General features: G+C 47.2%; 1 protein-coding gene across 5 annotated transcripts in view; it reads left to right on the top strand.

Annotated features, from left to right (window-relative positions):
• Abcc4 (ATP-binding cassette, sub-family C (CFTR/MRP), member 4) overlaps positions 1 to 24,600 on the top strand; it is a 225,165-nt gene that overhangs the window by 86,864 nt on the left and 113,701 nt on the right. For all 5 annotated transcript variants that reach the window (XR_874344.3, NM_001163676.1, NM_001033336.3 and 2 more), the window contains 10 exons: positions 2,003 to 2,104; positions 4,538 to 4,627; positions 5,671 to 5,862; positions 9,181 to 9,275; positions 9,470 to 9,556; positions 16,740 to 16,836; positions 21,470 to 21,679; positions 23,359 to 23,499; positions 23,817 to 23,854; positions 24,219 to 24,313. Coding sequence is in view for 4 of the 5 variants with exons in the window: in NM_001163676.1 (NP_001157148.1) it covers positions 2,003 to 2,104; positions 4,538 to 4,627; positions 5,671 to 5,862; positions 9,181 to 9,275; positions 9,470 to 9,556; positions 16,740 to 16,836; positions 21,470 to 21,679; positions 23,359 to 23,499; positions 23,817 to 23,854; positions 24,219 to 24,313 (1,147 nt within the window). In the remaining variant the exon portion in view is untranslated. The remainder of the gene's footprint in view (positions 1 to 2,002; positions 2,105 to 4,537; positions 4,628 to 5,670; positions 5,863 to 9,180; positions 9,276 to 9,469; positions 9,557 to 16,739; positions 16,837 to 21,469; positions 21,680 to 23,358; positions 23,500 to 23,816; positions 23,855 to 24,218; positions 24,314 to 24,600) is intronic.

Raw genomic sequence — 24,600 nt, 5'->3', positions numbered from 1 at the left:
ACGTCTTGGAATGTGCTCAGAGTAGAAGAAAGTCTGGTTACCATCTAGGAAAAATTAACTGGTGACACATGGGAGACTGGCAGAGTTCTCATTGCAACGTTGACTATCAGAAAAGGACCTAATAGTAGTCCCACTATAAAAGAGCTTAATAATCACTCATATAATTTTAGGAATTCTTATAGTATTGTCATAAAGACTTAAGAAGTCATCTATCTGTCTATGTAGCATTATCACAAGACAGTACTTCTTTGCTCAAAAGAGGTGGGCTAATGCCGAGTGATTGTTATATATGTTTAATAATAACAGGAAAAGCATATTAGTAGCGGGGGTCTTTCCTAAAATGAATTCTCCTGGGCCTTGCCTATCAGAGCGAATCGGTCACTGATTATAATCCAAAGCAGACCATCTCAGGAAGATCACCTGCTGGTCATTAGCTTGTCCTATAATGGCTTCTGACAGCCTTGAGTTCCTGACCTGACTTCCCCCAGTAATGGAGTGTCACCTGAGAGTTGTCAGGCGACATCAACCCTCTCCTCTCCAAGTTGCTTTTGGCCATGATGTTGATCACAGTCATAGAAAGCAGACAGGGACGAGCACTGAGCTGTTTTTCCAGCCCTGTGGATGGCATCTTTTGAGAACTGCTTGCTGCTCTCTCCTTAGGATGCTTTGAGCCTTGGGCATTTAGCTTATTTGAATCCTTTATGCATTGTAGATATTATTCCCTGTCAGATGCCGGGCTGGCAAGCTCTTTCTCCCATCCTTCAGTTGTCTTTTATGGCCGTAGTTTCCTTTGCTATGCCGAAACCTTTTAATTCTATTTGCCAGTTCTCATCATTAATGTTCCCAGAGTCCTTTGCAGAAGTCCTTGTCCATGCTTGCAATTTGAAGTGCTTTCTGTTTGCTCTAGCAGCTTCAGAGTCACAGTTCTGGCCTTGAGGTCTTTGATCAATTTCGAATAGATTTCCACTGTAGTTTTTTTTTCTGAGTGAGTTATGCCTGGCATTTGAGGAACAGGAGGGCCCCTTCTTGCTGTCATTAGATTCTAAGCGTTAGCAGGACTTCGTGTTGCTGCTTAGACTGCACCGACCAGCTCCTGACTGGGTGGAATGCAGCAGTTAGGGAAGATGCTTTCGAAATGTATTTGAGAGTGGTGACTTTGAGGCCACCCCATGGCAACTCGTGACATGCTGGTTGGTTAAAGGGGAGACGGGCAGTGGCTGAGCTGTGGCAGTACGTGGCATGGCGTGACAGGAAGATGGGCAGAGTTGACCTTTCCCCCCTCTCTGCTGCGGGTCTCAGGCCCTGCCACCTTTGTAGCCTGACAACATTCATCCTAGGAGCAGCCTTGGCTTTCTTCTGGCTTTAGCATGGTGTTTGGCATATGATAAGCACCCAGTAAATATTTATCAAGGCATTTCCTTCCATCTTCCATGTGTTTACTATTAAAATACAACAAAACAAAATCAAAACAATACCAAGGTCCAGTTCTATGTGCAATGTCCAGTTCTACATGCATTCAGTTTCTTATCAATGTTTTCACTTTATGGAGGAACTGGTGTATGTGTTGAGAACGTTGCAAGGACTTTGCTCAGGTTCGAAACTTGGTGTGCATGAAATCGTGTGTATAGTATGCAGTCTGTTAATACATAGCATGTTCTGATACGATTTCACATTTTACTTTTAAGGTATTTTTATTACAGTTTTATTTACTGTGTGTGAGGGGACACACGATGTCCAGGCATGTATGTGGAGGTCAGAGTATAACTGGTGAGAGTCTCCCTGTTCACCCTCTGCATCCTAGGACTGAGTTAGATTGGCAGCCTTTGTGGCAGACCCTCTCACTGACTGCTGAGGCAGCCCCTAGCTCCATGTGTTGACACTTTAAATAGAGTTGGATAGATAATCCTTAGGCTGTAAGACGCTTACCTCAGACGTTCCATGGAGACACCGGTTTCTGTTTTATTTCTGTAGTTAAAACAGCCCGTGCTTTCCTTTTCTCTAGAACTTTCTGTTACTCGATGAACTACCACAGCGCAAAGCCCATGTACCATCTGATGGCAAAGCCATTGTCCACGTGCAAGATTTCACCGCTTTCTGGGACAAGGTAACCTCCCGTGATTTCTGAGACACCGTGGGTGACACTGATGAAGCAGAGAATTCTGAGAGTTTTACGTAGTCTGTAAGGGGCAGTCAGTTCATCTATTGAAGTTTTCTGTAAAATTTCTTAAAATCCCCAAACTTGAAAGTTGTTTTTAAAAAATATTTTATTTTATGTGTATGTGTGTGGGTCTGAGTACATATTTGTGTGGAGTTGCCCGTGGCGGTCAGAAAAGGGCATCAGAGCCTCTGGAGCTGGGCTTCCAGGGGGTTCCAAGCCACCATGGGGGTGCTGGGAGCCAAACCCAAGTTCTCTGGAAGAGCAGACAGTGCTCCTAACTGCTGAGCCGTTTCTCCAGCTCCTGGAGGTTGTTGTCTATCACGGAAACTTTGATCATTGCCTTGGTTTGAGCTGAAAGTGTTGACACCAGCAGTGTTAGAATGCATGGGGTCAGTATGGGATCAGTTAACTGTGCATATTCTATAGGCTAACTGCACATTCTATAGGTTAACTGCATATTCTATAGGCTAACTGCACATTCTATAGGTTAACTGCATATTCTATAGGCTAACTGCACATTCTATAGGTTAACTGCATATTCTATAGGCTAACTGCACATTCTATAGGTTAACTGCATATTCTATAGGCTAACTGCACATTCTATAGGTTAACTGCATATTCTATAGGCTAACTGCACGTTCTATAGGTTAACTGCATATATTTTATAGGTTAACCACGTGCATTCTATAGATTAACTGCACATTCTATAGGTTAACTGCGTACTTCTATAGGTTAATACTATACATTCTGTGGGTTAACCGAATGCATTCTATAGGTCAATTGTGCACATTCTATAGGTTAACTTCATGTATTCTAAACTATCCTAGATTTTTGAATCTTGTTTTAACATCATCTTGTAGCACTTGAACAGTCTGCAATTTGCATTTTTGTCTGGTATCAAGTCTGGGAACTCGACCTCTTAGATGAGTGCACAGACCACAGCATCTCAGCATCGCTCTCCACAGTTACCGTTGGTTGAGTGTGTTAGGCTGTTGATGTGTTGGTGTTAGATTTAGACGAAAGCTCTTACTGTTTGGTGATCGACACTCTGAAGGTCCGTGCTTCAGATGTCAGCCACCTTTCTCTCTCCCGATACCTCTCGCTTCTTCTGAATCCTGGCCAAGCTGGTGTGCCAGTTAGAAAGGCAGCCTCACTCTGGTCCTGGTCTGAGCTACTCCATTAAGACCCCCATAGCACACGCTTCTCAATTGGTTTTGCAACGTGTGGGAGTTCTATAGAGATGTGAATTTGATTTGGCGTCTTGAAATTTAACGGAGAAACTATGAAGCACCTAAAAAATGACCAATGGTTAAGTTTCTTGAAATCTACCTTATGTGACGTGTTTGAATCAAATGTTCCAGAATTTTGGTATTTCCATGTCCATCATGAGAAACCTTGATGATGAGATCTGAGAATAATCATGGAAACCGTGTGTGCCTCCTATCTGTCTTATACACATGGCCTTAATATGATTTATCAGTGAGTTCACAGATGGAGTCTCACACTTGGGCTGCCAATATATTCCACTGGAAAGAACTCAGTGTTCAGTTTTTGAATTTGGAATACTTCAATAAAACATGCATAGAGCCTTACCTTTTGTTAAAATGTGTCGATTGCTCGTGGATGTGGTTTCTGATAGATCCCGTCCTCCTTCCCCACCCGCTGCTGTGTTGAAGCCTGTACCTCCACCGTGTTTATGGTAGCTGGGCCGTGTTGTCCCTGTTCGGCATGGTGTCAGTAAGGCACATCACATGACTTGGACCTACTAACCTACCCTGGGTTTAATGGCTTAAGTTTTGCTGTTAAACTCGAGCCATATTGACCATATTGTGGGACTTACTTTCCGTGATTGATTTCATGACATCAGATGCAGTCCCGTGTCCCTGAGTGCATTGCTGGAAGGACTCATTGGCAAGCCACAGTTAGGGATGGTACCAAACTGCTCATCACGGCTGGGCATGCCACATTCTTCTACTGCCACCTCGTGGGAGCTGATGACATAGAAGATTAAAACCTAAGGCCCCTGTGAAAATTTAGGAATGATTAAAATCCTCCTGTGTGTGTTGTTCTATGTAAAATACTTGTTTTAGTGCATTAAGTATGAACCAAGAGTCTCTCAGCTCCCACATTGTCCTTCTACCACTTAAATTCTGTATTCACATGGAAATCTGGACTCATTTCTTTAAATAGGTTGAGTTTATCTAAATAAAAAGCTTGAAAAGGCTGTCAAGACGTGACAGCCAAAGTGAGGAGGAAATAGGGGCTGTGCGTGTGTGTCTGCAGCCGTGGTTTTATGTCTTCTACTGCTTAAAGTGATGGTGCTAGTTCTTTAAAATGAGACTTTTTTTTTTTTTTTTTTTTGTAAACTTTACCTCATAGGCACTAGACAGTCCAACCCTGCAAGGTCTTTCCTTTATTGCCAGGCCTGGTGAGTTGTTAGCCGTGGTTGGCCCAGTTGGAGCAGGCAAGGTAAGTTTTTTGTTTTGTCTTGTCTTTGGGTTGGCTCACTGGGAGTTACTTATGTGACCACGAGTCAGGATGGAAGGACTAGGGGAGTGGGCTACTTCTTTTTGTCAGTGTGCCTGTGGCTGTCTGGCTTTCAACAGTTCTTAGGACATACCCAAGTCATGTCAGTACATATTTAGCTCAAGCACATCCATGGTTTATGCTATGGTTGGACCAAAAGATGCACAGAGAAGCCCAGGCCCAGGCAGCTCTGGGTCCTGGGCAAGGCAGACAGATGGTCTTAAGGCTGTGTCTCAAGTTCTCTGATCATGGTAGGCATACACTTGTTAAACTGGTATAGGATTCCATCTTTGTATGAGAAGGCTTATTCCTCAGAATTCATTTAAGTAAATATCTTCTGAGTGCATCGGATGCATACTCGGTGCATGGCCTTTCTGGGGTCAGCACATAAAACAGAGGAGATCTGGATTATCAGGATGCGGCCGCAGCTTCGCTCAGTATTGGATGGCTGAAACCTCTATGGTGCTGGGGCTGTATTACTGCCAATGGTTTTTGTTTGTTTGTTTGTTTATTAATTGATAACTGATTAATGATTGATTGATTGAGGCTGGATCTCAAAATACGCACAATGGCCTCAAACTTGTATCCAAGGAAAACTTTGATTGTCTTGCCTCTGTGTCCCTCGTGCTGAGCTTATAGGCATGCACCAGTGTGACCAGCAGAAACCATTAGTTATACTACATAGTTCATGTAGTATTCTCAATGGCATATAGCCAGCATTGCCATTAGGAGCAAGGCCATTTGGGAGGGCAGGCTGTCACAACCTATTTCTGTAAGCTTTGTTTGTTTGTTTGTTAGTAAACATCACTTTACTGTGGCCAGTGGTGCTGTTTCTGTTTTGCTTTCTTGTTTAAGCTGCAGCATCTAGTGACCTTTTATATGAGAAGCTGATGCTTGTCAAACCGCCGGGCTGGGCAGAGCCCGGAACTTGGTTTAATTCTGTGCCTACATGAACAGCCTTATGTGTGTTGTGAACTCTGTTTCAGTCGTCGCTGTTGAGCGCAGTGCTGGGTGAGCTGCCTCCTGCCAGCGGGCTGGTCAGCGTGCACGGGAGGATCGCCTACGTTTCTCAGCAGCCCTGGGTGTTCTCGGGCACCGTGAGGAGCAATATTTTATTTGGGAAGAAATATGAGAAGGAGCGATATGAGAAAGTGATCAAGGCCTGTGCTCTGAAGAAGGTGATGACTCTTGTTGGGTTTCCTATACTCCGTGTAAACGCCCGCCTTCGGGGCGTTCTCTAAGTCATGATACTCCGGCTAAGCTTTTGGAAGCCTGCCCATCCCCACCCATCACTGGCTGCTTTGGTTTTGTTAGGTTCTGTTCAGTTTTCACCATCCGTATGCGCTGATTATCACAATCGTGGGGAGCACCATCCTTAACTTTAAAAAAAGATGTATTTATTTTTATCTCACGTGTATGGTGTTTCGCCTGCATGCATGCCTATGTACATCTGGTGCTGACAGAGAGGTCAGGAGAGGGTGGGGGATCCCTTCCAACAGAAGTCACGGATGCTTGTGAGCCACTATGTGGGTGCTGGAAGTCCAACCTGGCTCCTAGCATCCAGTGCTCCTAACCAGTGACCCACCTCTTTCCAGTGCCTGAGCTCTAACCTTTATAAAGCATTAAAGAGTTGCAGAGGTTAGTGTATTGAGTCCTTCTGTCCCCGGCACACAGCTTTGGCAACAGCCAGGTGGTGACGAGTCTTTAGTCCTTACCAGCTGAACTTTTGAAGCCCCACCCACCCCCATTCTAAATTATTTTTCCAAGCAATTTTGGACCCTTTGTATTTCATCTGTGAACTTTTTCATTATTTGTGTTTAAAAGAACTGTCTTGGGGTGGCAGAGGGTGGAGGTTTTGGGAGGTATGGCTGCCACAACCGTATCATCCATAAGGAAATGACAAAATTGCTTGAGGCAATCCACAGTCCAGCCAGTCTGTTGTGCTGGGTTCTAATTGTTAATTCGCACAACTTTGAGGAGAGGCTACAGCTAGGGCCCAGCTTTTGCTTTTCCCTTTCCTCCCTTCCTCCCTTCCTCCCTTCCTCCCTCCCTCCCTCCCTCCCTCCCTCCCTCCCTCCCTCCCTCCCTTCCTTCCTTCCTTCCTAGAAAAAAATGTTTCACCGGTTTCTCTTTTTAATTCTACAACACTTCATCAGGAGAGGGAAGATTTTCAAAACTGACTTTGAGCTGCCCAGAAAATAACAAGATGAAATATTATATCACACATGATGATTTTGGTAGAACTGATAGACGACGATTGACTAAAGCTGTTCGTACCTGATAGTGGAATGCAAGCGAGCAGGAAGACAAGGCACCTACAGACACCGGGCCTCACGTTAGCTATAAAAATCAGTCAATGATAGCTTGTAGGGGCTTGCCCCAGGGCCTCTTTATAGCATCCTGGCCACTCAGCCGCTCTTTTATAGTGTGAAGAAAAGGCCAGACAGATCTCTCAGAGGTGTGGTGCTGAAGGCTTTTTAGTCAGCCCCCTGAGGAAAGTGTGATTTCACTTGAACGATAGCTGGAACGTCACAGATTGTATTGGTCAGTGGCTTTTATAATGATGTAGGAAGAAAATAATGAGGGGTTCTGTGTCTTTATAAATGGCATCAGGTCATTTATAGTAATAATAATAATACAAACTATATTTGTATTAAGTAGTGAATATACACATTGAATAAGAAAGGGACCCAACCACAGAATAATTGATCTGTTGTACTCAGTCTCTCTCATTCTCTCTCTCTACATACCTGTCGCCATCTTTATCTTGATTCTCTTTCTCTGGTTCTCCCGCTCACTTTTTTGTGTTCGCATGTACAACAAACCTCCACGGTTGGCTCTGTCTTATGCCAGACTTTGCCTGTGATAGTTATCAGCAGCCACAAGTAGGTATTTCTCATATGTGGGGTCCCTTTAGACCTCATTGTTATCCCCTGATTGGGGGATGTTTTGTGATTTCCCTCCAAGATTCTATAATTTGTCAGTTTAATATTCATATAAAGCGTGTTGATTTGGATATCTTCCTTCCTAGATTCCCAAATGAACATTCAGTTTTCTTTCCTTCATGTCTTGGCTTGCATGTCACGGTGTCTTTATTCTACCTGCTCGTGTAGGCTTTGTCTACCCCTCTACCGTGCTTGTGAATGTGTGGTTCATGTGGGAGGCTGAGTCAGAGGTTGGTGGGGCGGCTGTGAAGGCGCACATTCCCTGGTGAGCTACATTTGCTCCCGTCGCTCTTGTGTCTGCTCCTTAGCGGAGGCATTCAGACTTGCCTGCTTTGGAGCAGTGTGCATCTCCGTTTGGCCATCACTGGGCATCTGATTTATCCCCCAGGTCTGTATCCTCCACCCTCCCCATTCAGTCGTTTATGATCTGTTTCTACTTCTATGCCCAAAGCACCATGGTCCTCTGTAAGCGAGTCCTGACAGTGGAGGCTCTGGAACTCGTCTAGCGCGTGATTCCTTCTGTCCATGTTCCCTGTAGCACAGGGCCCTAAGCACTCACAGTGCTCAGGCTGTTGTAACAGTTCCTCAGGTGGGCCCTGCTTGCCCCTGTGAGTGATTCCCTGCATGGCATGAGCCAGATCATGTCATCCCTTGAATGTCATACCAGTGAAGCTGGGGTCTGTCTCTCTTCATCACCCTCGTCTCTTAGCGCTGCTCCAACTCCATGGCCTCAAGGTTGCTGTCCTTTGAACACAGCAGATATACACCAGCTCACAGGAACTATAAATTATTCCTCCCTGTGTATGATGCCATCTGTTTTGCCCAGGTTTCACTAGCCCTCTCCACTCTAGGCTCTCTTGGTCTGAGCAGTGGCTGACCATTCAGTGCAAGTGATGTCCCCCACCCCCTACCCTCCCATTCTCCCACCCCCTACCCCACGACCCCCCCATGTTCTCACCTCCTCACGTTCCCCTACCCAACCCCCACTTCCCCACACCACCACCCCATACCTCCACACCCCTTCACACCCCCATACCCCCACCTCACCACCTCACACTCCTCACACCTCCCCACACACCCATCCTATGCACCACACGCCCCTCGCACCACACCCCATTCCCTCCACCCCCCCCATGTCCCCCACCTCCCATCCTCCCACCCCCACGACCCCACATGTCCCCACCTCCTCCCCCCAGACTTCCTCCCTTTCCCCAGCCATGAGCTTCCTTAAGCCTTGTCATCCTGTTGACTTTTCATATTGTCAGTTTTCATTATGAGTGCTTTCAGGAGGACTTCATTTCCTTCATCGCCAAAGTCACTATGCCCAGAACACTGGCGAGTCTCTGGTCATTGCTTAGCACACACCTTTTAAGATAACCAAGTACCTAAATCCTCAGAAAAAGTGTAGCAATGCAATGCCCTGAGTGCTTTGTCGTTGATTAAGTGGGCGTGCCTGCTCTTCCGCCCTGCACCGCCTGCCTCTGACGTAAAGCTGCCGGGCAGGACTGAGGCAGAGAAACGCTGAGTCTTTCCTCGTCTCTCTTCACGCAGGACCTGCAGCTTCTGGAGGACGGGGATCTGACGGTTATAGGAGACCGGGGAGCCACGCTGAGTGGAGGCCAGAAAGCTCGGGTGAACCTGGCACGGTAACTTGCTTTCCGCAGCCATTGTGCATGTGCCTTGATGAGGATTCAGGAACGAGGCCTGCGTTGTCTGCTCAGCACCTCAGTACCGTGTGCCGCGGATACTTCAAATGAACACCCAGTTGCCATGAGCCTGGATCCCTCTGGCCGTGACCAATGAGGTGCTCTCCGGTCTGATTTCTCTCTGTGCCTTTCAGGGCCGTCTACCAGGACGCCGACATCTACCTCCTTGATGATCCGCTCAGCGCTGTCGATGCAGAAGTGGGCAAGCACCTGTTCCAACTGTGAGTTTGTTCTGTCTTACGTCAGCTCTGTGTTCGGGAGCCCTTTCAGTGGCCCCGTGAGGGATTTGCAATTTCTACAACTTCTCTCTCCTCTGTTCCTCCCCAGATGACCCATTTTACAGATGCAAGGTCAAGGTTGAAAAATAGAGCAGGTGCTGCCAGTGCAGGGACGTGCACAGAGCCCGAGTGTTAGAGTTTAAGAACAGAAGGCACGTCCTCTAAGTCTTTCCTCTGGTTCCTTGAAGTTCGTAGTCAAGAGACTGGGCGACCTGGGCCCCAGGCAGAAGGAAGATGTGCAGGGTTAGAAGGAAGGAGGGGGCACGGCAGCTTGGTAGTGGGGAGTCAGCGCATTTTCTCCGTAGTTTAAAAATAGGATTTACTTGATTTCAATGTGTGTCTGGTGAGTGAATGCCACATGTGTGAAGGTACCGGAGGAGGCCAGAGAGGGCGCTGGATTCCCTCGCAGCTGGAGTTCCAAAGGGTTATGAGCCACCCGACACAGGTGCTGGGACCTGAACTGTGTGCTCCTCCACAAGTGCTTTCAACTGGCCATCTCTGCGGCTCCACCTTTTACTTGGCGTGTGAGGGTGGGCCCTCCAGCCCCTCCTTCACAATCTTTAACTTGGCATGTGAAGATGGGTTTCGGTGGCAGTTAGCATAGGACCTCCACGGACAGGGCCTTAGTAGTTTACGGTCATCGGTTGGCTGGGCCATGTGGGGACAGGGACCAGGGGATTTCACTCCTTCTGGTAGAAGGAGCAGCAGACACAGAATTATAAAGGCACGGACAAGCAAGGCACTAGAAATCAGCCACCAAACCCAGACACTATTGCGTATGCCAGCAAGATTTTGCTGAAAGGACCCTGATGTAGCTGTCTCGTGTGAGGCTATGCCAGTGCCTGGCAAATATAGAAGTATAAAATGGAACACAGGGCCCCCAATGGAAAAGCTAGAGAAAGCACCAAAGGAGCTGAAGGGGTCTGCAACCCTATAGGTGGAACAACAATATGAACTAACCAGTACCTCCCGGAGCTCGTGTCTCTAGCTGCATATGTAGCAGAAGATGGTCTAGTCGGCCATCAGTGGAAAGAGAGGCCCCTTGGTCCTGCAAACTTTATATGACTCAGTACAGGGGAACGCCAGGGCCAAGAAGTGGGAGTGGGTGGGTAGGGGAGCAGGGCGGGGGAGGGTATGGGGGACTTTCGGGATATCATTTGAAATGTAAATAAAGAAAATATCTAATTAAAAAAAAAAGGCAAAAAAGAAAAGAGCAGCAAGCACAGCGTTCCCCTGTGAGGAGATGCACATCACACGTGATTAAGAGCCCCAGTGCCAACCTGCAGGTCCTGGGGTCTTTAGCTCCATGTGACAAAATAAAAGGCAACAGCCGGTGTGGCTCACACCGCAGAGCTTCCATCCCTAAGAGCCAGGGAGGGTGGAAGTCTGAGGTGAGAGGACACTGCTGGCCCAGCACATCTGTACATTTTCCTTCTTGGGCATCTTTCCTCAGATCTCCTCTTCACAGGCCACCAGTCAGGTCGATTGAGAAGGCACCCCAGAGCCTCCCTTACCATTCTCTCTAAAGGCTCTGTCTGTCCGTCATTAGGTGTTGCACTTTAGTACATGGATTTGAGGGATGGCGTTCAGTTCAGAACAGATTTCAGGCAGAGTCAAGATAACAGGTGCCCAGGCTCTGGACTCGAGGACTGGCACCCAAGGTCATCCACTGAGCGGGGCCTTCTGAGGCTTGGTGTTCAGAGGAGAGCGACTGCTTCCGTACCAACACGGGATCCACGCATGCCGCCTGATGTTGTGGTGATGAAAATATCCTGGAAGTGGTGATCGTGGTGGCTGGACCGCAGTGTGACTACACTTCACGCTGTCGTGAGACACCTAAAATGTTTAAAGTAGCGACTTTTATGGCGTGTATATTTCACCACAGTAAAAATAAAAATGAATGCCCGGTAGTGTTGAGTCTTTCAGAATGCAGCAAGTGAGAGCAGCTGGTGGTTGGCTTTAATGAAGCTCTCTCATCCGACCCTCTTTTTCTGACTTGATGGATTCTGGGCAGAATCAGCCCTTTGTCCCTTGGGTGAGCCTTGAGTGGATCCATTCAAGTTCCCCATCACTTGGAGACTAATTCTCGCTGGGATGCTGTACCAGAGTCTCTAGGGAGGAGAGAGGAACGCATTTTAATTGCTGTGTATCAGTATGCAGATCACAAGGGTGCTCCCAAGTTCCCTTTTGAACAGTGTTCATAAGGTCTCCTAAAACCTTTAATGTTTTAATGGCTTTGGATAGACACTTGGTAGAAGCAAGCTTGTTAAAATTGGTGCTTGCTAATCAGAACCACGTTCTTTGGGGGGAAACTTGGAGCGGGGAGCACAGATGCAATTTAGGAAATCACTCAGCGGCAGCTGGAGAATGTTCTCAACGAGTTAGAAAATTGGATCGAACAATATGCTATGAAAGATGGCGGCCGTGTCGAGGCTTAGAAATGTGAAGTGTGTTTGTGTTAAACGCGAATGAGTCACTCTTCTGTTTGCCATTAACATTTTACTCCAATCACGAATATACGTCCAAGGTTATTACGGTTTTCAAGTTTTACAACTATATGTTGCAAACAGAGGAAGCGGGAGGCTGGGGACTCTCGACTGATGCCAGTCTGATGTAGCTGTGGATCCTGCATTGGGGAAAGTCTCAGAATTACAGATGGCTGCCTCTTCCATGATCTTCTCAGGGTTTTCGCAGTTAGATCTCCCACACTACCAATCCCTCCTTCATCCTTGTAGTTTATAGGAGCTACTATGACAAAACGCCGCAACTGGGTGCTTATAAACAACATGTATTTCTCACGGCCTGAGATGAAGTGCTAGCAGATTTGATGTTCATAGCTGGATGTCTTCTTGTTTTGCCCTAACGACAGCTGTGGTCCACGCTTTGGTTTAGGAACAGCACTGACCCTGTCCATGGTGGCAGATTCCCATGAAGGCCCCAGGGCCTCACACCATCACACTGGTGATTAGCCTTCAGTGTATGAACACATACATGGACAAGGGCTTCAGCATCCAGCAGTGGCTTACCTTCCCTGCTTCAGTCTTTCGTACACTCTCACCATCAGGATGTGGTTGCTCGTCGTACCAGAATGGGGGACATTGTTCTTTGCAGTCTGCCCCACTGCTGGTGCCTCTGTAACCCAGCACTCCAGCGTTCCACATATGATGGCATTTTGAATGAGGTCGCTCCTTCTCAGCCTGATGACTGTGCCTCGGGAGGAAGGCGAGTGGCCTGCGTGCCTGACTTTCTCTCCTGCACCTCCAAGAAGCGTTATGGCTTTCTAGGATTGTGTCTGGCAGATGCTCATAGCCCATTAACCATAGCACTCAGTGTGGGTTTCTGCACTGCCTTGGCCTTCCTGCCCACACAGGACTGAGTACATGAGAGCATTCCAGAGCCACAACACCCGCCAGGGCCATAGCACCTGCCAGGGCCACGGAACCCCCTGTATCACCATGGTTCCTTCCTTGCAGAGGGGCCTCCTTCTCCCACATTTTCTAAAATAGCGATTCCTACCTTGCTTCTTTTTGTACTCACATCATGACACCACAACGAGTTTTCTTCTGCCTCAAACACACACAGACACTTTATCACTCCCACACACATGCATGTGCACTTAGAAATTTTACTTTTTAAAATTTAAAAGACATTCTGGGAAAAAAAAAACCCACCTAACTTAGGGAAAGTATAAAACCACTAGTTAGAAAATTATTCTAAGGATTTCCATTGTCTTGGCTGTGATTGGATTTTTTGGAAGAAAGCATCTCCAACCCTTGGCTTGAGCCTTGCATGTGTCAGAGCCCGCAGGGCTGAGGGTTAACGCCTCCATGGCAGTCACATGAAGGGATGAAGGCGGGTGGCCCTGAGTGAGGGCACAGCTCAGCTGAAGCCTTGAGAGCTGCATCCAAGGAAGGTTTATCAGGTCGAGAGATGTAGGTGAGAACTAAGCCACATCACGGCACGCTGAAAGAGGAAAACTTAATCCTTCATAGAGTGCATGAAGGGATACATAGATTATACATGGATTTTGGAGTCTTGGTTCTGCTAACAGCTGAGTTCTAGAAAAACCTTCAGTTTTTTATAAAGACTTCCGGTCTCCAAGTGGAAGCAAAGATGGTTAGAAGCCTAGAGAAGGATAGAGGGCGGAGCTGATAGGGTTTGAACACTGATGATTGTGTTCTAGACCTTTCCCCGTGTCTGTCCCTTTGTTTCTCAGATAAGTAGCCTTAACATCTTTGTTATTTATAATTTTTCATATTTTAAAAATTAAACTGTAATTATGTCATTTCCCCTCTTTCCTTTCTTCCCTCCAACTCCTCCCATGCGCCTGGAGCCCCTGCTCCCTCTTAGAATCATGGCTTCATACACACACACACACACACACACACACACACGCACACACAGACACACACGCGCGCACACACACACACACACACACACGCACACACAGACACACGCGCGCGCACACACACACACACACACACACACAGACACACGCACACACACACAGACACACACACACACCTAAATACATAAATACAACCCAGTCAGTCTACATGATGCTCCACAAGTGGCTGTGAGGTGCCGGCAGCCTCCGTTGACACGTCTATAACACAACTCCTGCACCTAAAAAGCTCATGGAACATCACTGGGAAGTGGGAGGAAACATTGCCGGAGCCGGAAGGAACAGGAAGTTCCTGTGAGATCCTGTCTCCTAGACATGTCAGAAGCTGTACCCATTAATCCTCACCAGCAAGGCCGCCTAAAGGAAACCTGAACGAGGATGACAGCAATAGACAGGCGAAGGAGAGAAGCTCAAGAGCACTCAACTCTAGACAAAGAACTCCAAGCAGCTAGTCCATAATGCTGAGAGCCGGAGAAATAGCCTTCCCCAGGGAAGAGCACAGCAGTTGGTTATCCAACCCTGAATGGTCAGCCCTGAGAGTGTACATATACAAGTGACATTACACAGACTGACCGGGCTGTATTTGTCTATTTGTGTGTGTGTGTCCAAGGTCTGTGACATCACAATGACGTCACTAGCTCTGGGTAGTTAACTAGTGCTAAGCATCCTTTCACTTCCGTTGAGAGCTCCCCAAGTCTGTTGAGTGACTGGTCGCTGCTTAGGTATGAGTGTCTCCACTGCACCCTTAGGCTGTCAGGCCGTGTGGTTGTCATTGTGGATAGGTGTCTGGGGTAGGACTGTGGATTGCTTCCCTTCTTTGGAGGTTTGCCTAGCACCTTCCAGTAGTATGAACGCTATCTTCATGGACAAGTAGCCTTACTTTTGAGATTAAGAAAGTAAGGTGCCATGACACCTAGTAACTAGCTAGTCAGAGTAGACAGTGATTCAAAGAGCTTGATTCCGAGACTTTCTACGGATCTCCACCTGACAGCCGAAGTCTGCTGGGTTATGGCCTGCAGCCCTGCCAGTTGCTCTGTGTGAGGACTGCCAAACCCAGGGCAGACTCAGGAGCTCTGTCGGTGATGGCCCTTAGCTGGCTGCTTCTTAGCTAAGGCTGGGCTCCGCTGGGTTTGCTGTGAGCGTGTGGGTACACTTGAAAGGCAACAGTCACCGCCTCAGAGGTTGTGCACTTGAGATCATTGATGCCATCTTTTTTAAGATTTGGACGTTTTAGTCCTTAAAGAAGATAATTTGCTCCCAGAATGGAAGAGTAGGATTGTTGCAGAGACTGGGTGTGGCCTCCTCCATCGATTTCCAACCCACTGTTATTTAGGAAAAGAGGTTGATAAAGGTACATCAGAAAAGAGTTACTGAGGTTCTAAGGGCATTCCTTACTGTTTTTATTCTTATTACTCATTTTTGTTGTTGTTGTTTTGAGACAGAGTCTCATGTAGCCCAGGCTGGCGTCAAACTTGCTATAGAGTGGAGGATGTCCTTGAACTCCTAATGCCTCCTCTCTCACCTCCTCAGTGCTGGGATAGCAGGGATGTATGTGGTTATGTGGTGTTGGAGTTCGAACCCAGGGCGTTGTATGTGCTAGGCCTGTGCTCTGCCAACTGAGTTCTATCCCTAGCCCCTAAGAATTTTTATTAATCAATGCAGGCATTGTAAGTAAGCACCTATGCACCATCTAAGCAAGAAAGCCGCATTTTCATGTGATGATGTAAGTCCACTTCTTCAATTCCTGTATCACAAGAAGCTAACTGGACTCTGGGCTGGAGGGATGGCTCAGCGGTTAAGAGCACTGGCTACTCTCCCAGAGGTCCTGAGTTCATTCCCAGCCACCACTTGGTGGCTCACAGCTATCTGTGTTGGGATCTGATGCCCTCTTCTGGCATGCAGACATACATGCAGGGAGAACACTGTACATAATAAATGAATCTTTAAAACAACAACAACAACAAAAAACCAAACAACAACAACAAAAACCCAAGGTGATGGTACCTAAAAAAATACACCCAAGGTTGACCTTTGGTCTCCATCATAAACACTTGCATACCATGTGCATATATATATATATAAAAAAGATAACTAGGATTTTAGTCAAGTCAAGTTTTGGAATACTATTTTTGTTTAGCTGTTTTTATCATGCGCCACACAAATTTCTTTTTTTGTCATGTAATGTGTAAATTTTCATAATCATTAAACTTAAGTTTGAGAAGAAAAATGAGCAGTCAAAGCCCTTTCTTTTGGCTACTTTGCAAAGCCTGTTCGTGCCAGGCTCAGGTGCTTACAGTGGGTTTGAGTACTGAGCTCAGATCGCTAATTTATTCTTGTATGTAATGTCAAAGATTCATTTTTATTACTTTTCAGTCATGTATGTGTGTCTCTGGGTGGGTATATGCCCATAAGTGTAAGTCCCCTCAGAGTCCAGAAGAGGGCCTTGGATGGATGGGCCTGAAGTTGAAGTTATTATAGCTCTTGAGAGCTGCCTAGCGTGGGTGGTGAGAACAGAACTGGGCTCCTCTTCGAGAGCAGTGTCTACCGTTAACGACTAACCTGTCTCTCCAGCTTGTATCTAATTTGCCTTTAAACAGCTTTTAAAATGCACACTGCTGCTGTGTTGCCGTTCTCTCGTTCTCTCGTTATGGCTTGAGCATCTGTTTATAGCTGTGAGAGCCCTGCTAACGTGCTTTCTCCTCTGGCGGCTTCCGTTGGCAGGTGTATCTGTCAGGCGTTGCACGAGAAGATCACCATTTTAGTGACTCACCAGTTACAGTACCTCAAAGCTGCAAGCCACATCCTCATACTCAAAGATGTAAGTAATTCCTTTAAAAAAGCAGACTCGGAGTTTGTTAGGAGATTTTTTTTTTAAAATACAGATTTTAAGCAGTGGGCATTCAGGGAAAGAAATGCCCTTGAGAAGAAAGTAAAACAGACCCAAGAGCAATGTTAGGGGTTTCTTGAAGGCGCGACCTGAGTGTGAGTAACTTAGATGTCCATTGAACCAGCTAGAGCCTCAGGTGTGTTGAAACTCGGGTTTCCCATCAGAGTGTGCTCCAGGGACTCCCCGGGAAGCCGGGAAGCTCTCTTCCCTTCCTTTATTTTCCGTCCGTTTCCTGGAGTTGAGATTCAAAGCTTTGAGGATATCCAAAGGACTTCTAGAAATAGCAGTAGGAGGTCTGGGGATGTGGCCCCATTGGAAGAGAGTCTGCCTGACATGCACAAAAGCCTGGGTCACGTCCCCAGCACTCCATCCACTGGGTGTGCTGGTGCACCTCTTTATTCTCAGAGGTAGAGATGGGAGGATCAGAAGTTCAAGGTGTTCTTATGTAGAGCGTTCAAGGCCAGACTGGGATACATGAAAACCTGTTTCATGTGATCAGGCAAGCAAGCAAGCAGGCAGGCAGGTAGGCCGGCCGGCCGGCAGGCAGGCAGGCAGGCAAGCAGATAATAATAAGGACGACCCTAGCAGGAAGCAGAAATGTCAGTTATTAGTCCTCATACATACAGATTATAAAATTGCTCCCTCAAATCTGCAAGCTGCTCTAGGGAGGAGATTAATGATGGCGAAGGTACTGTTTTCTTAGAGGTTTTCGTTTCGTCTCTCCAAGACCTAAGTCACAGTAGATAATTTGGAAGTTACATCTTCCATGTGTCCTGAATTGTCATCTACTGTTTGCCTAAAGGGTATCTGTACTGGCTGGTTCTATGTGTCAACTTGACACAGGCTGGAGTTATCACTGAGAAAGGAGCTTTAGCTGGGGAAATGCCTCCATGAGATCCAACTGTGGGTCATTTTCTCAATTAGTGATCAAGGGGGAAGGGCCCCTTGTGGGTGGTACCATCCCTGGACTGGTAGTCTTGGGTTCTATAAGAAAGCAAGGTGAGCAAGCCAGTGGAAGCAAGCCAGTAAAGGACATCCCTCCATGGCCTCTGCATCAGCCCCTGCTTTCTGACCTGCTTGAGTTCCAGTCCTGACTTCCTTGCTGATGAACAGCAGTATGGAAGTGTAAGCCGAATAAACCCTTTCCTCCCCAACTGCTTCTTGGTCATGATGTTTGTGCAGGAATAGAAACCCTGACTAACTCAGTATCTTTCACAACAAAACCAGTGAATGTGTGAGCAGCCCCCCACTCAGAGCCGCCTGGCTGCTGTGGCCACTTGATGCTGCCCTGCACAAGTGCTTCGCTGTGCTGATTCCCGACACAGTAGCATGGCAGGTGGTCCCTTGCCACCATAGGCCTCCATTCCACTCAGTAGGGGTGAGAAGGCTCATGGGACAGTGACAGGAAAACAAAGTGACTGCTGTGCCTTTACACACAGCTGGGACAGGGAGGGCCACCGAGGCAGATGGACAGCTTGGAGTCTCCATGTGTGTGCCGAGTGAGCTGGGCCTAGAGGGAGTTGGGGTTAGAGCACAGGACAGTGACCTGGACTGACATGGCCCCTGTTGTTTTATACCTAGCACGGAGGGAGTGGGGTCTCCTCTGTGATTTTTCCTCTCCCTTCCCACCCCCTTCTCACTAGGCTATAGCAGTGGCAATTAGAAGTCAGCCTTGTAGTTCAGAAGGTTGAAGAATATGCTTAGGTCGGTGAGTCAGTTTCCCAGGACTGCTAGAAGGGACGGTTGTGAGCTGGGGACTGAATATGCTAGGAAGTTACGGTCTCACGGGGCCGAAGCCTGCTGGTGTGTTAGGCCCAATGACTGAGCTGTCTCTGAAAGCTTTGGGGACATCTGTTTCTTGCCTCCTTCACCCTTGGCCTCCCTTGGCCTCTAGCTGCAATTGTTCCAGGTTCTATCTCTGTCATCATAGGTGCAGGCTGTGTTTGCCCAGATGTTTTCTTATTACTCCAGCTGGACTCGCATGACTTCACTTTCGCTTGATTGTCTCTGCAAAGGTCACGTTTCTTCATAAAGTCAGATTTATTCATCCCAAGGGTTAGAGCTGCAGTGTCTTAAGGGATAGGGCTACCATTTAACCCCTGAGGAAAACTCATCCTACTGAAGTCAAAATTAGCAGAGGTGCTGGTGACATGCTGAGTCTCCTCCTTGGCATGTTTTCTTTGGTGTATGGGTGCTAATCCTCTGCAGTGGGGTGGGGGAGGGGAAGGGGGAGGGTCAAGTTCTCCACCACAGGTAGAAAACAGCCCCCTGAGCTCGCTCCTGCTCATGTTTACTGCTTTCTTTATTCAGCATTGTTAATCACTGAGAATTTCCAACATAACGTAACAAAATAAAAGATAGTAAGACAAAACAAAACAAAAAAACACATCACATTGAAGTGGGACCTGACAAGAAGCCGTGAACAGGCACAAGCACTAGAGACCCCACTCACTCACACACTCGCAAGTTCCATGACAATGCTAAACTGGAAGCTATAATCTATACACAGAGGAGATGGTGCAGGCTCATGTAGGCCCTGGGTTTGCTGCTTCGGTCTCTGTGAGTTCATGTGAGCTTAGTTGATTTGGAGGGCTCTCCTGGTGTCCTCTATCCCTGCTCACTCATAGGCCCTTTCTCTTCACATCTGTGGTTTTTTCTGAGTCCTGGGGGAGAGATTTGGTGGAGAGGACAAGTCACTTTATAAGCAGAAAGGGTCAGAGACTCAGTGTCTGTGTTTACTCCCTCTGCAAAGCCCTTCCGGCTGCAGTTGTGGAAGGGTACAAGGAAGAACTTATACAAGAAACCCAACACCAGACACACTGAGACCCCACCTCCCCAACCTCCCAGGAGCACCACCCATAGGACCAAGTCTTTCATCACACAGGAGGAACACAAATAATTAAGCTCTATCTAAACCACAGGATCCTTCTGTAATCCCTTGGCCAAAGATGGAAATGACAAATGCGTGTTAGCCAGAGTTCCTCATGTTTGTGTGCAGTTATTCTCAGAGAGGTAGATCACACATTCTTACAGCACATAGGCTGTGTGGTGATAGTGGAGCGCCTGCAGAGGTCCTTTAGTGCTTGCTTGATACTTCATGCGGCTACCAAAGAGAGGCGAGGAAGCTGTCAATCAAAGTCCCATCAAATAGGTTCTCACCACAAAGAAGATTATAGAAGGCAGGATGACTACCCCCTTAGCAACAACTTAGTGTGTCAGCCGTTTCCTATCCCCCTGGGAAGAAAGCTCCGATTCCTCAGGCTGGAAAACAATTAATTTCATGTGCAGAGAGCTGAGTATTCTGCCTGCAGAGCCAGTAGGTATAGAATAGCTTTGTCCCCTGTCTGCACATGGTGACCGTTTTCTGAGATCCTGCCTCCTGCAGATTCTGAGTTTTAGTTTTTAGTACTCAACAATTTATTCGTCCACTAGCAGGGACCCTGGAGAGAGGAAGGCCTGCTCTTACTATTAGTCTGGCCCCTGTCTAACAGCACAGAGGATGGCTGCCCCTTTGGCCCCCTCTCTGGAAATGCCCTGTCTATCAGTAGTTTCCTCGTGTGTCTTACTGATTCTGAGAGGAAGGGCGTTATTGTGTTAACAAGAGTGCAAATCGAATCTTACCAATTGTGTTAAACAAGTGTGCAAATCGAGTCTTACCAATTGTGTTAACAAGAGTGCAAATCGAATCTTACCAATTGTGTTAACAAGAGTGCAAATCGAATCTTACCAATTGTGTTAACAAGAGTGCAAATCGAATCTTACCAATTGTGTAAACAAGTGGGCAAATCGAATCTTACCTTCTAAGTGCCGCAGGGCGTGGTGCATCAGGAATAACTTCCTAATTCTTTAGCTGTCAGACTGTTAAAAGCCCAACCGCACTGGGATTTTCCTCAGTGGAGCACCTTGATTGGGGTGGGGTCGCGGGGAGGACACGGGAGAAGGTGGAACCTGACCAATAACCTGACCACTTCTCACTTCAGAGCTGTTCTCCTTTGATTCAGTGCCCAGTACTCTCCTGTGACTTTAGATAAATCATTTGAGTCTCTCTTCATGGGATAAAACATTGTGAAGATATCTGCATATTATCTCCTTGGGTCAGGAGGAAACCACCTGATTAGATGTTGTGTGGAATGTCGCGTCTTTGGTGAGGATCTTAAATCTGGGGGCAAGCTTTAGTCTGGAATTTAGACTGGGAAGTCTGCACGTGACTCGTCTCCGAGCGGGCAGCCAGCTAAGGCTGGCTAAGTTCATCCTACCTAGGCAGAGGTGCTCGCTACACCTCGCTGACCCGGTGGATTCTCCCATCATCTATGCTTTTTGCTCCTTTCAGTGCCCATTGTGTTTGGGCCGTAAAGCACATGACAAGTTGGTTTTATATTGCTGAGCTCCTAGAATTTGGCAGGAAGCACAACTCTCACTTGGGTGGCTTAGTTGAGCTACTACATAGTTATCAATGGGGATCACAGACCCCCAAAGCAATCATAACTGAAGACCAGTTGGCTTTAGCCAGTTTATTGGAGTTATTAAGTACAAATATCTGCCTCTAAAATTCCTTTTGTTTTAGGGTGAGATGGTGCAGAAGGGGACTTACACGGAGTTTCTGAAATCTGGTGTAGATTTTGGCTCCCTGTTAAAGAAAGAAAACGAGGAAGCAGAGCCCTCCACAGCCCCAGGAACCCCGACACTCAGGAAACGAACCTTCTCCGAGGCCTCAATTTGGTCTCAGCAGTCATCCAGACCCTCGTTGAAAGACGGGGCCCCAGAGGGCCAAGACGTGAGTTCATCTCCTGCTCCATGGCTCTCTTTTGGGTTTACAGACCTTGTAATCCGTTCAGTCACTCTGCTGGTGGCATCTGCGTTTGTCCTGGAGTTGGACCTGCGACTCTAAGGTGTTATGAAATGTCACTGGTAGGATTAACATAGAGTAAAGGGGACTAGCCCTGGCTGTCGCCTTCTCTTGGATGTGGGCTGGAGGACATCATTGACATCCACAGTGGCTATGCTACTAGGAGTTCCAAAGGTCTGTGTGACTGGTGGATGTCTGAAGTTTAGGATTCACCACAGGCAAATCTAAGGTTATTTTCGTTTTCATTGCTACTTCACAACTGTAATTTTGCTACTGTTATGAGTCATAAGACATGTCTATGTGTTTTCTAATGGTCTCAGGTGACCCTTAAAGGGGTCACCCACAGGGGTGAATACCACTGACTTAGGGTCTTGCTGTGTTACATCCGCTACTTTTTGTTATTTGTAGTCCATTTACAATGTAGGTGGCAGAAAGGAGTTTCTTGGCCTATCTTTGATGCTTTTTTTTTAGTCAAGGACACAGATGCTAATGTAGCCCCTGACAGACTTTCAGAGTTAGCTCCCTCTCTTCCTTATGAGCCCGAGGGCCGCATCTTATTCTTGACTGAGTGTGCAGTAGTCAGCATAGATTCATGTATGACTTTAGGGCATATGTCTGTACCACACCTTAGCCTTTCAAGCAAGTATGCACTAGTGCTCCTTTAAAAAGAAAATCATCTCGGCCAGCTGGTGGTGCACTCGGGAGGCAGAGGCAGGGGGATTACTGAGTTTGAGGCCAGCGTGGGCTACAGAGTGAGTTCTAGGACAGCCAGGGCTATACAGAGAAGCCCTGTCTTGGGAGGGAAGGAAGGAAGAAAGGAAAGAAGGAAGGAAGAGAAGAAGGGAAGAAGGAAGGAAGGAAGGAAAGAAGGAAGGAAGAGAAGAAGGGAAGAAGGAAGGAAGGAAGGAAGGAAGGAAGGAAGGAAGGAAAGAAGGAAGGGAGAAAGGAAGGAAGGAAGGCAGGCAGGCTGGCCATCCCATCTCTTGGCATTGACATGGCATGGGTTTGGGTCTAGGACCCCCAAGGATAGCAAGGTTTGAGGGAGTTCAAGTTTATATAAATGCATCATGTGTGCAGATAACCTGGGTACTTCTGTATATTTCACGGCCTCCCTAGATTACTTATAATTTGCAATACAACATAAATACTGTATCGACACTTGATACATGGAATTACTGGGGAATAGAGGCCAAGAAAAGTGTCCATGCATGTTCGGTACAGACAACTATTTCCCCCTCCGAATCCTTTTCAGTTTGTGAGAGCAGAACCCATACATGCTGTGTCTGACTACACTTGCAGCTGTCTTCGCTGCCCACATCCCCAGTCTCCACACCTTGGATGATCCCGGCATAAATGGATGTGTTATCCTCCCTCTCTTGTAGATGTTTCCACTCGGCTGCTCCGCTTGGCTAGCAGTTTGAGCCATTCGGTCATTCTTGGTGTCTTCGGTGTTGCCTTTGAGCTTACAGCCTTTTGTGGGTTAAGTGTGCGCCCTACCGCCGATCTGTTCTCCCACGCTGGCCTGCTTTCCTGCTGCATTGCCTGCAGTCACCATTCGGAGGCTTTTGTGCTTCCCTTTCGCTTACAGCCCCTCTTACCTTCCGCAGGCAGAGAACACGCAGGCAGTGCAACCCGAGGAGAGCCGTTCGGAAGGGAGAATCGGCTTCAAGGCCTACAAGAATTACTTCTCGGCGGGCGCATCCTGGTTCTTCATCATTTTCCTTGTGCTGCTTAACATGGTGGGCCAGGTACATCATGACACCTGTGCCCTCTCAGGATATTCACACATGGGTTTACAGTGGGGTGTGCTGTGTGGCAGGGAGCAGCCAGAGTGTTGCTAACCGCAGTCGAGAATTGTATAGAAGAAAAAAAGTGGGGTTACCTTGTAAGAGCTTAGAGGTAACACCTTGTCTGGGAAGTTGGCCTTGGCACAGCCTGAGCCAGCTGACCATCCTAATGAACGCTCTGGGACCCTCCTCTCCGTCCCACGTCTTCAGCCATTTTGAGTTTCGAGTTTGGAAGTCACGCAAGTCTTGCCAACGCTGTGTCTCGCTTCCCTCCGCAGGTTTTCTATGTTCTTCAGGACTGGTGGCTTTCCCACTGGTAAGTTCTTCTGGTCAGAATTAAAGGCTCTACGATCTATAGGTAGTAGCTTCATTTTCCCATAGGTTTTAGGAAGAGGTGGGATCTGTTAGGCCTTCTATTCTAACCTTCGTCCCTTGAAGAGGAAAAGTGACGGCTTGCTGGTGGGGTGTGACCCACACCACTCTTTATCCATATCTGGTCACCACCTGCACCTTGAGAACTGAACGTCAGGGGTCAAAGTTTGAAGGGCAGCCGCAGAAAGCGTTGTGTGAGCTGAGAATTGCTTTCTGGCACAAGGCCTTTCTCCTAAGCTTAGGTTCCTTTTGTTTTTACCTAAATCCATACCTTAGTAATTTTTTTCCCTCCCATGTTCCACCCATAGGGCGAACAAGCAAGGTGCACTGAACAACACCAGAAATGCGAATGGAAATATAACGGAGACCCTAGACCTCAGCTGGTACTTAGGAATTTACGCAGGTAACGTTTAGCCATTTGATCTGTTATCTGAGGGCCTGAGGTGCTTACGATGGGCCTGTGTGAGTAACCAGAGCTCCTAGGAGTAATTCAGTAATGTCTTAGCAGATTAGGAGACTCCGTCGCATTTACTCTGTGAATTAATTAGAATAATTTTTTTTTTTAAATCTACCCGGAGAAAGAGGTTGAATGAAGACTCTTAATTTGCTCTGTACTGGATTTTGAAAGTTAAACTAGGATTGAGCGTTCAGAAAACCAACCACTGGAAATATGTGACTATTGTCTATTCT

The sequence above is a fragment of the Mus musculus genome, chromosome 14, assembly GCF_000001635.26.
Source record: "Mus musculus strain C57BL/6J chromosome 14, GRCm38.p6 C57BL/6J".
Taxonomy (NCBI): domain Eukaryota; kingdom Metazoa; phylum Chordata; class Mammalia; order Rodentia; family Muridae; genus Mus; species Mus musculus.
The sequence above is the reverse complement of the archived record's forward strand: the minus strand, read 5'-3'. Positions and strand labels throughout refer to the sequence as shown.